This window comes from Mizuhopecten yessoensis, unplaced genomic scaffold (assembly GCF_002113885.1).
Source record: "Mizuhopecten yessoensis strain PY_sf001 unplaced genomic scaffold, ASM211388v2 scaffold4631, whole genome shotgun sequence".
In the NCBI taxonomy this organism is placed as follows: Eukaryota; Metazoa; Mollusca; class Bivalvia; order Pectinida; family Pectinidae; genus Mizuhopecten; species Mizuhopecten yessoensis.
Genome location: NW_018405643.1, coordinates 922261 through 934885, shown reverse-complemented (window position 1 = coordinate 934885; position 12625 = coordinate 922261). Strand labels below are relative to the sequence as shown.

The window sequence follows — 12625 nt, the reverse complement described above, 5'->3', positions numbered from 1 at the left end:
ACTCTTCACATGGCTCGATCGGGTTTCTAAGAATAAAAAGGGGCAATTAACCCGGCTAACTACATATTTTTAAAATTATGTCATCCGGCTTCGTTAACTGGAAAATCCATGTGTATGGTGAAAGCTGCTAGTTTTGTAGTCGGTCTTAGATAAAATATATATATATATACATATTTGTGCTTTTTGTTTATGTATTTTATTATTGTAGTATTGTTTCATAAGTGTTTACGTTTCTGTCTTGAAAAAGGGGTGGATTGCCCTGAAACTTCTTTGTCAATATGTGTATTATAGTAGATAATAAAGAAACAAGGTCTTTAGTAATATATAATCACCCTAGGTTTCTTGGTTATTCAGAAAAAAATATTGTCTTAAAACAAGTACACAAGACTAACCGCTGAGTCTTGCGTACTTCTTGTTTTATGTTATATATATGCATATACAAACAATCCAGGCTACCTTGCCAGAAGTTATGTCCTGTGTTGTTTTGAATCGTAGATGATTGGCAATGCGACAAATAAATCAATGGCAAGAATGACCGGAACGTGCACTGTATGCTTCAACTCCCCACCTGTACCACAGATGCACTAGCCTGTGGTTCAGTTCAAAAAGGTCGGAAGGTCATCACTTGGCTTCCTTTGACATTGACATGGCTCAAATCGCAATGGGACAAATATATCAATGGCAAGAATGAACTGACTGTGTACTGTATGCTTCAACTCCCCACCTGTACAACACACCAGCCTGTGGTCCTGCTGACCCTCTGTCAAATTAATATGTGTAAAGGTCTGAAGGTCATCACGTGGCTTCCTTTGACTGAAGCCGTTATTTTATACGGATAAACACCAAACAACTGAGCTGTAACGCACTGTGTGATGCTATAAAGGGAGAGCCGAATGACCTTGATGTTTCGTATACACTTTTGACAAAAGAGATCCGAGTCTACTTGTTTTGCACTATCATTGTCAGAACCAAATTATTGGCGAATTTACCGAAACAATATGCGATTGGCATTTGATTTTAACGAGAAAACCTTCATAAACAAAATAATATCAGTAGTACGGTAGATGATATCATAATTCTAATTATAAAACAATACATTTATAAATCGATATGTTTACAAACGTCAATGTCAGTACTTAATAACCTTATCCAGAACATATATTTTCTCATAGATATATTGCTGTTGGTAAAGGTGGACTTATTTTCATTGAAATTTAATTCTGAATGGAAGGAAATTTGAAAGACTACTTTATATTGCTTAAACCATGTCTTTGCCAAAATATGTACACATGTCTATAGCATATACTAACATAAACGTGTGCTTCTAAAAACATATGTAAAAGTCCTTGACCAATCAGACTTTTCACTTCTTAACAATGCTTGAATATATAACAGACAGAATGTTGATGTAGTTTAATTAGGCTTTGATACAAAGTATTTGCAAAGTCTAAAATATCAGCCCTTATTATACATATAAATATACATAATTACTTAAAAATCGTACCTGGAAATAATTGATAGGTACAATAGCAATATTCTGCAGTTCATTATTATTTAATGTATTATAAATGAATGGTAATGTGTAAAAGTAATAATATTTTTGACATTTGATATAAACTTGGATTTTTTTATTATTTTTTAAATATGTGATTGTACTGTAACAAGTTTCCCTTTCTGCTGATTTTGCATATACAGTAAAATAAAAGAAACTCTGCCTTTGATTTCTTAGTTGTCATCACCGTGGTATTAGAAATTATTGATTTCTTAGTTTGCTCACAGTAGCCAGATTATCAATGAAATCTGATCACGCATAACTAAACAATTAAGTCGATTACATTATATACAGCATTTGATAAAGCGCCCTATCTAGCTAACATAAGCCACTCATAACCTTGCTGAAAATAAACGATTGGTAGGTCTATTTTAGTCAGTGTTATTATTATTTATATTTGGATGTTTCGGAAATAGTCTGTTCATTGTTAAAATCGCACGTCCATTTTTTTATATGCAATCGGCATCGGTATGAACTGTATGGTATGTTACGATTATGGTTCATAATGACACTATATATACTATTTACAAATACATGTAGGTGTTTCGTTTCGTTAGTAATATTCTACAAATGTATTTCTCATTTTGTATTTTCTGGTAAATGTTTGCAAATGTGTGTTTTTTTTCTGGTAATTGTATATTTGTTGGAATGGAGAGATGCGCTACATAGTATAATTTGATGATTGTGAATCCTGCACTGCTTTTATTGATTCACCTAGTCTGATGTACCAACTGCCGTTTAACCGTTATGCAGCTTCCCTCATTCCTTCGTCTGTCTGGCGTCAGTGTTTTTCTTTAAACAAAATCTTTTGAATAACCAAGAGGCCTAGGTTAATAATATTCTGGCAGTGGTATGATTGGATAACATGTTTTCAAGCAAATTCAAATATATAACCTTGACCCTCTTTCAACAACGCATGGGTTTAATTTTTGTGAACATTTAATCAACTTTCCTGGATAATCAAGCGACCTAGGTAATGATATTCGGCCAGTATTATGTTGGGGTAAGGGGTAATTTATGATTTGTTGTATGAATAGTATTTACCCACTTCCGAGGTCGCAGGGGTAGCATTTGTTCTAAAGTTCAATGGACTTTTCAGAATAACAAACGGCCATAGTTTGTTTTTTTATTTAAATGACATTGACCTACTTTCAAGGTCACTACAGACATAACCATCAAATTTTTTTTAGACAACTTCTGAATAACCAAGAAACCTAGGGTGGTTCTATTTGGACTGTTGAGATAGATGAAGGTCTGTCAAACTTTTTTCAAATTAACGACCTTGACTCACTCTCAGGGTCACATCTCAGGGTCACAATTGTGAAAATTCTTTATATAACCAAAGTCCAAGTCTAGCTATTTAGCTAGGATGCCGGGGTGAAAGATAATTGATTTGGGTCATATTGGTAAAACGTTAAAAAGATTTCTTCTGAAAAACCAATAAGTCATTTGAACTGAAGTTAATGGCGTAAAGTGATATGAAGATTTGGATCGGATAGAATGACCTAGGCCAACTTTGAAAATCATGTTGATGTCCATCAGATAGTTTACTTGGTCTGACTTCAGGCTAAGAATATACAACAGTTTGCACTATAATACTAAAATAAATTACAGTATTTTTTGTATGTGTACAATGTATACTTAAAATGATAAAAATCTTGAAAATTTGTATTATTTCCTGGTACATTATTATTAATATATGTTTTATTTCACAGAATTTTAATGGGAAAATACGTATAACGCCACACTACCACAATTGGTACGCTACCCGAATTGACATACGATGAGAAATGTTTAGAACAGTACTTTTAAAAAAAGATTTATATGTTTTCCACTGATGGCATAAGAATGTAGATATGTTATACTTGTCAGCGTTTTCACCCAGTATTGTTCAAATTAAATAAGGCGGAAAACCAGAAAAACAACGACAAACGTCGACGACATTTGGAAGAGTTCTAAGTAAGTAAGCTATTGGTTTCTGGTCCTTATAACCGGATAATATAAGAGTGTATATCATGATCAACTTATTGAAATTAACAAAAGTTTCCTAATATGTGAAACATAACATTTCCTGAAAATAAACTTCCATTGGCAGCCTTTGTCAGGAAAAAAGATACATTTAATATACATTGTATATGATATGGAATTTCAAATATAAGTGAATAATGGTCGTTCTAACACTGTCACGTTAAACTATAGGCAACACAACGATATCTCGTGTATGTACAATTGAAATGTTTATATAGCACAATTAATATTTCTAGCAGCACTATCATAGCAATATCACAATAAAGTAATAATCGATTGCATCATATTGACTATCCATGTATTTACTATTTTGAATACGTATCAAAAATAATCAAACATACACTAAATGTTCTCCCTGAATTAGTAGAAGTTATTATAAGTACACAACATTGTCGATACGATCCATAAATTCAGGTCCCAGTTAAACTTACCCTGAACATGCATCACTAGCGCTCATCATAAGTCACCTCCATTAATTATATATCAATACCAGGCAATTTAAAAACACCACTAGTTCATCACTTTATATGTCAAAAGTGTACCAATATGGGAAGCATGCATGTAAAAATGAATTGTTTATCTATCATAATAAATATTTTCCAGTAGCACTTTTATAGCAATATCACATAATCGATTGTCATATTGACTATTCATGTATTAAATATTAAAAAGGTAAAGCATCAGAAATTAGCAAACATGCACTAAACTTTCTCCAAAATTAGTAGAAGATAACATAAGTACACATCATTGTACATACGATCCATAATGTCACTGACCTTAAGCCAAGTCCTATTTCGACCTTGACTAGTCCATGCATCACTAGCACTCATCATAAATCACCTCAAATAATAATATATATCAACAATAGGCCATCTAAAATGAAACGAGCTCATTACTTATACGTCAAAAAGTGGACCAATTTCGGTAGCTACACGTTATATTACGGGCAACACGCATCGATATTACGTGGGTGGAAAAGTGAACTGTTTATATGTCACAATGAATATTTTTAGTAGAGCTATTATAGCAATATCACATTAAAGTTCTAGCAACAATCGATTGTCATATTGACTATTCATGTATTAATTATTGAATACGTAAAGCATCAGATATAATCACACATACTCTAAAACTTTCTCTCAGAATAAGTAGAAGTTGTTATAAATACATAAATTCAGGACCTAGTAAGACACTGGCCTGTACATGCATCACTAGCGCTCACCATATCTCATCTTCAGTAATTACATGTAAATATCAGGCCATCTTAAAACTAAGCTACCCCTTCACTTAATGTATGTCGAAATTGTACCTATAAGGGTAGCGTCACGTTAGCCTATGGGTACCACAGCTATATAACGTGCATGTAAAATTGAACTATTTATCTATCTCAATGAATATTTCTAGTAGCACTAATATAGCAATATCACATAAAGATTCTAGTAATAACCGATTGTCATATTGGCTAACCATGTATTAATTATTTAATACGTAAAGCATCGGACCTAATCAAACATAAAAGTTTCTCTTGGACTTAGTAGTTACAGGAGTACACAGCATTCTCCATAGATAATGTTATTGCCATTTTAAGGTACGTCCTATTTCGACCTTGGCTGGTCCATTAAACACTAGCACCAACCATGAGCTACATCCATTAATCACTAGCACCAACCATGAGCTACATCCATTAAACACTAGGCCACCTCAAACAGAAACTAGCTCATCAATTATATAAATATTTAGATTTCTCTCATGAAACACGTTCTTCATCTTCGAATTCTCCATGCAAGAACCTCGTTCCAGACGAAATTGTGATCATTTCTAAATCTTGATCCTGGTTGACATTGTCAATAATAAGCTCATCTACAGGCCTAAAATCTTCACCCGAGTCTCTCTCCTCTAAATCTCCAATGGAGAGTTTTATCTTTGTATTTTGACGACCTAGGTAAGAGCTCTCCCATTCCTCTTTGATCTTAATGGCATAACAATTAAAACAAGGGGACAAAAGTCTGTAGTAGCCCATCTGAACATCCCGTAGACGGACTGCGTAAATAATAGGATCACACACAGAGTTCATTAATAGCAACGCGTAAAGATATTTGTTTGCGCGTAACAATGTCGAAAACAACTGTTTCACAATGTCCTTGTTTACATGAATTTGAATCACCATGGCTATTTGAAAAACACATGTCGGAAGCCAACAGAGTATGAAGGTACCTATGATGAGTAGTGTTGTTACCAATGACTTCTTGTTGTGGAAGCTGTCTTTTTGTAGGTAGGTTAGTCTGTTGTTTATAATTCTAACCTCACAGTAGATACGCAGGTAGATGACGGAGATGGATACGAGGCAGACGACGATGACCACCATAATGAGGTATTCCCCGTGAAAGTCGTTATACATGATTACCTCACAGAAGTTGAGGTAGCGTGCTCGATCCTCGTATGCACTAATGCCTGTCAAAAAGTTACAAAACCCGCCGAGAAAGGCGAGAATCCACAACGAGGCGATCATGAGATTTCCTTTGATTCGACTTAGAATGGTTGTGTAGTAAAGAGGCCGAAAAACGGCAATGTAATGGTCCATGGCCATGGCCAGTAGATTTAGAAGGGAAATCAGGTGTGCCATTATATTGAGTCCGTTGATCAAGGCGAACATGCAGGACGATGTTAAACGATCATTTGGGTTCAGCATGGGTGGCAATTTGGCAGAATTGAACACTTTGTTGAGTACATGAATAAAGACGCTTAGAGTAATGAGAATGTCTGACAGAGCAAGACTGATGATGAGTTTGGAGTGCGTCGTCAGTCCATGGGGGATTTTAGTCGTGGCACATATGGATAATGTATTCACTAACAGAGCCAAAAAACTCAACACTAAAATTAGAATGGTTTCTGGCTGGGATAGAATCACCTCGGCCCGCTCATGTAAGTTCTGAGGCTGAAGGTTTGTCCAAGAAGTTGCATTTATAACATGAGCGAATCGAGAGAGAAATTCTAGATCAGTGGTATTGAAAAGGTCGAAGAAAGGGTTAGCCGTTACATTCATGATTACCACAAATGCCTTATTTAAAAACTGGGATACCTGGATGACACTGTCATTATGATCTTCACCCTTCAGCTTGATGCAACATATTTTCAACAGAAATATTTTGCCTTCTCCTGGATAGGGATTAGATAGAAAATCCACGGTATCAAACCGCTTGCCTCACTGTTTACTTAAGATCCAACGTGTAGTTTAGACACCTTTTGTAATATCCAACTGTAGCATAGACACCTGTAATAATTATCCAAGTGTAGTTTAGACACCTTTTTCAATATCCAACTGTATTATGGACACATGTAATATCCAAGTGTATTTTAGACACCTTTTGTAATATCCAACTGTAGCATAGACACCTGTAATATCCAAGTGTAGTTTAGACACCTTTTGTAATATCCAACTGTAGCATAGACACCTGTAATAATTATCCAAGTGTATTTTAGACACCCTTCGTAATATCCAACTATATTATGGACACATGTAATATCCAAGTGTATTTTAGACACCTTTTGTAATATCCAACTGTAGCATAGACACCTGTAATAATTATCCAAGTGTATTTTAGACACCTTTCGTATTATCCAACTATATAATGGACACATGTAATATCCAACTGTATTATGGACATATGTCGTAATATCTAACTGTATCGTAGACACATGTAATATCCAAGGGTATTAAAGACACCTTTCGGACACCTGTATTATAGACACATACAGTAATATCCAACTGTTATATGTCTTAGTCTGCAGCTAAACTAAAGATACGTACAGCAATCTCCAGCTGAATTATCGACAAATGACGTAATCTAAAACAGTTATAAAGACACATGATGTATTTTACAACTGTATTATAGACAAATCACGTAGTTTCGTCCTGTATTAAACACACATATCATAATGTCCTTGTTTTTTCTCATAGACGCATGACGTAATATCCAACTGTATTAAAGACACATGACGTAATATCCAACTGTATTAAAGACACATTACGTAATATCCAACTGTATTATAGACACATGACGTAATATCCAACTGTATTAAAGACACATGACGTAATATCCTACTGTATTGTAGAAAGATGACAAAGGAAGCTCCTCCACAGATAAAGTATGGTATATGTCATGATTTGACAATGCAAATGAATCCAAGTTGCATGAATATGTTAAAATATTGATCCAATGAAAAGGCGTTGATCGACGATATTACTTGTGTAATAGTCACATTCAGATGATTTTCAATGTAGTTTAAACATTTGAATCATATCAATGTGTTCTTTCCGTGTAAATACATGTGCATAGATACATGTTTTTCCTGAGAATTGAAGGATGTCATCACAATTCCACTGATACGTTAGAAGAACTACTGATAGAAGAATGGTCATTAAATTTCCAATATGCTATCACAGTTGTGAGACCATATGAGCTCGACTATGTTTGCTTTCTGTTGGATGAGTCAATCATATCTTGTATGCGCCATATAATAGAAAATATATTGACCTTCTGTTATGTTGTTGTTCAGAGAAAAATTGTCTGCCACACTGTCCTCGGTACTTGTGAAGCTTTCCATATATAACTACTGAAAGAACAGTTTTGGTGAGAAAAGTGTTTTTCTTGTGTATAGGACTATACACACCTTGTACAGGTGAAGATAAATCTTATCGTATGACTCTAGGCTGTGTTAGGATAAATATATATCTCACCTTGAGGCTTTTACCAGAAAATGTTTGAATGACGCTTGGAGATATCATTTTGTGTATAAGTATAGTTAATGTAGATAAAAATAGTTTGATGCCCGCATAAACTTGTGAATTACTGCGACCTGTGCCAAAGGTATCGTCACCTCTCTAACGTTGACAGCCCTATCACTCTCCTATCTATATATACCAATGGAGACGACTGCTGTATGACCCTATATATATAAGTGTATTTAACGTCAACGTTCTTTCCTCGGACTGGTCTACAGCTTAGATTTGGTCTCGGTCCACTGGTGTTGAACTGTCCCAAAACTTAGTCCACTGGTGTTGGGTTTTCCTGTCTATTTATTGCAAAGTTCGGTTCACTGGTGTCGGATTGTCCCGCCTATTTATAGAAGCATCGGTTCACTGGTGTCGGATTGTCCCATCTATTTATAGAAAGATTCGGTCCACTGGTGTCTGATTGTCCCGTCTATTTATAGAAGCATCGGTTCACTGGTGTCGGATTGTCCCATCTATTTATAGAAAGATTCGGTCCACTAGTGTCTGCTTGTTCTGTCTATTTATAGCTGGTGTGGGACTGTCCTACCTATTGGAAAAGGTGCTTCTTGACCACGTGTTTAAAGTTCAACGAACCTCTGAAAGATGGTATTTCCATCCAGATATGGCATATTCAAAACCGGAGTATATATACTAACTTGAATATACTGAATTATCACATTAAAGATGGTAAACAACCAGGATAACGAAGTTAATAAAAAGGCGTTAAAGCTAAAATAATTCACCGGATTTCTAACATGTCAATCTCTTTTGCATCCACACTGAATTTTACGAAATGAAATATTATCTAAAATTCTTTCATTTCTCTTTTAATAGCTTTGGGTATATCTTATGATAATGATCGCATTTTTACTAACTTTTCCTTGCATATTTTACGAGGCTGTTCATTCTGATAGGCAGATTGTTTACCATGGAATATCATATGAAAAAAAAAGAGATATTTTTTTATCAACCTTGCTTGTACTGCTTGTCAAACTCTCGGGCTCGGGTTTGATAGTTAAGCAAAATTCCACGAGTATTCGGGAAAATGGTATGTTCTGATTGGCTGATTGACTCCTGCGCAGTTTTGTATTCGGGAATGATTGGATATTGAAAAAGCTTACCTGGTACAATGAGGCTGCTGTATTCTAAGAGACTTATTGCTTTCTGTGAGATATACATGTCGCCTTTTGACAGAGCGAACGGATTTTGCTTGGGGAACTTTACCCAAGTGTCTCAGTTGGGTTCAATATTCAACGAATTCCGCAAATATTTAATGAGGTTACTGATTGGCTGATTTCAGTGCAACGTTCTGTGACGAAATGATAGGATTTGTTCGAAATTGCCTGGTTAACTATTTACCCAATACTTAACAGGCGACTTCTGAGCATATTTAATAATGCTCCTTATTGGCTGATGACTATCTGCGTAATAACCTTAAAAAGGAATGAAAAGATTCCAATTGATATTGTCTGGTATACGACTTACCCACAATTCTCGCTTTAGTTCAAAGATAAATGTTTTTTGGCATATATCCAACATACTTTTTTCTACATTTCCCTGATCGTTAAAACCCAACGAGGTCACCAAGCGTTGTTCCTGATTGTTTTACAAATATATGGCTAATGGTTTTGCTTACTTGATATGCTTTTGTTCATACTAAGTGGAAACTTGTACTAATTAAGTGGATAGCGAACATGGTTCAAAATAATTTATTATTCCGATCCCCTAATACAAAATGGCTGACATGGCTTCCGGTTGGCTGTGGCTGAACGCTTTCAGACAGAATTTGCTGAACTTTTGACCTTGGAGCAAGAATCTTGATAAAGAAAACACACACACTGTTACCGATTTTAAAAAAACTGTCAGGTTTTCATTTGACAGTTATTCATTATGTTAGATCACAATACACACGGCGTAGAGAAGATAGCGGGACATATTTATTCCTTCTCTTGTTGATACTAGAATCACAGGGAAGAAACTCAAATTGTCTACCTGTTTATATCCAAAAGATACACGCCGCATACCAACATGGGAATTTCGGGATGACAATTATGTAATCTGCATTGGGCCATATCACATGCATCATATGTATTCAATGCTACCTGGTGATGAGATGTTATATTTTCAATATTTGATCAATGTAACCCTCGGCAGTTCATAAGTAGAGGCGAAAAGTTATTTAAATGTCGTCTTTTTTATAAGACACTGTAAAAGTATTTGTACAAAGGACAATTTTAATGTGTGCGAGAGGCCTAGAGGGCTTGTATCGCTCAACTGGATATCAAAGCAATCATGACAAAACTATTCTCATTAAATGTATTACTGCAAGCATTCTCCAATTATGGCTCTGTCTCTCAGTATCAAGGGAGCGTTAACCTTTTACATTGGCTTAATCATTTAGGAAGCAGGCTTTCAAATACTAAACAACATAACACCGTTTTGTGCCCAGCATCTAGGGGAGCTCTTTACTTCCCTTACACAACAACCAATTCCCAGGTCAAATGGACCAAGGATGTCTTATATCAAATATGGTTCAGAACCGTATATGTGTAAATATGGTTGTAGAGAGGGTGTTAACCGTTTCCATGTTATGACCCAATCACCCAATGACTAATTCTCCAATTGCCTAGCAAGCACATATTTGATTTTAGAATAGGGATCTCAACTGTTCCCATGCCATGTCTCTGGGACTAAGTCATCAAGGGCAGGGTCATACCCCAGAGTTAATGCTGGTAGTATTTTTGTGTTAATATCGTCTTGTTCATCAATTGTATTTATCGTTGAAGGTATTGGTTCTCTACCGTTCCATGTTTTTGATCAAGGGACTAAATAGGGGGGGGGGGGGGGGGGGGGGGGGGGCTGGACCCAGAACAAATTAGTGTAGTATGAGTGCATTTGTCTCTTCATGGCGTTGGGGTGTCAACAATTGTCAGGTTAAGACATACGACCCAAAACCCCGTGAATACTTATGGTATCCGGAGTACATTCTTCTTGTCATCCCTAGTTTTTGTAAATATAGTTAAAGGGTAGAGATCTTGGCCATATGTCTTTTACAATCCCTTCCTTCAAATAATAAAATTAAGATTTTAATGATTTGCCTTCATTTTCCCATTAGGTCCAACCTTGACCAAAGGGGGTCCACAACCTATATAAATACAACATGTTGCCTTGGCTAAAGTGTATTCGAGATTAAATTTGGTTTAAATCCCTTCGTCTGTATAGAATGAAAAGATTTAAAATTTAAACCTCACCTCTAGTGAGTTCGGTACTCTAGCTGTCTCTAGGCGAGTCACGCCCTCCGTTCACACAACATTGAGTCCCCTTTGCCATACATTGCTCCAGATCAAAATGTGTTAAGATCTTCATCTGTACAAAAGGATAAGGGTTTTAAGATGTTACATAACCATATTGGGGAGTGGCCCTCCTCCCAAAAGGAAATGTATTTCAAATGCTTTTAATCCGTAAAGAAGGACAGGGATTTCAAAGTTCTGTCAATAAGTCATTTACTGTGCTCCGAGTCTCTGCATACACACACAGGCCAGACTGTTTTACAATCGTTGACTCAATGATCTAACATACGGGATTTCCGCACGTTTTGTATAGTTGAAATCACAGGGACCCGAGAATTTGCTACAGCTATATTTGGACCTAAACTAAGGTGTTTAGAGTAATTTTACATGTTTTAGGGGTTAAGATAGACTTTGGGTAAAAATGACACCCCAATGATCATATATACGACGCCAACCTCATAAATATACAAAGTGGCACGATGACTGCGAAAAACTTTGAAACTCTGAAATGGCGTGTGTTTTTGGAGGAAAAGGATAGCAGGAGTGCTCTACATTGTAAAGCAACACGAGCGTTGTACATAGGCCCTTGAGTTGAGTAGGACCCAAAGTACCATAATATAAATATATATATATAAATATATATGTATTTAGGGATATAAAACTGCACGAACGAGTCTGATCTTAAATGTCACAAAGAGTACAGATATTGGCGGAGATAATTACAATTAACGACAATATAACATGTATATAGTCTAATTCCGTCTTTATGTCCTATAAACTGGTTTTGTATAAAGTCACACTTGAGTTCCGAGATATGAACAATTGGAAATATGAATTAAATAATAGATGGTAAGATTACAGTTTTTCATGAAGAAGCAATTATTTACACAATTAATTTCAGCACTAATTTATCACAAAATGTCTGCGTGATAGATCTGTAGATAGACTGATTTTCAGGTTTGATCCGTACAGAAGGGGGGG

At 35.6% G+C, this 12625-nt stretch overlaps 1 protein-coding gene across 1 annotated transcript; it reads right to left on the bottom strand.

Moving 5' to 3' along the window:
• Positions 1-5327: 5327 nt before the first annotated feature.
• On the bottom strand, positions 5328-6623 carry LOC110449552 (melanocortin receptor 5-like). Its single transcript, XM_021496499.1, has one exon. It carries the CDS (start codon positions 6621-6623, stop codon positions 5328-5330), a length of 1296 nt encoding a protein of 431 aa, XP_021352174.1.
• Positions 6624-12625: the final 6002 nt, after the last annotated feature.

Bases quoted from the DNA above. Each gene is read 5' to 3' on its own strand.
- LOC110449552 (XM_021496499.1), bottom strand. From the start codon at position 6,623: ATGAATGTAACGGCTAACCCTTTCTTCGACCTTTTCAATACCACTGAT.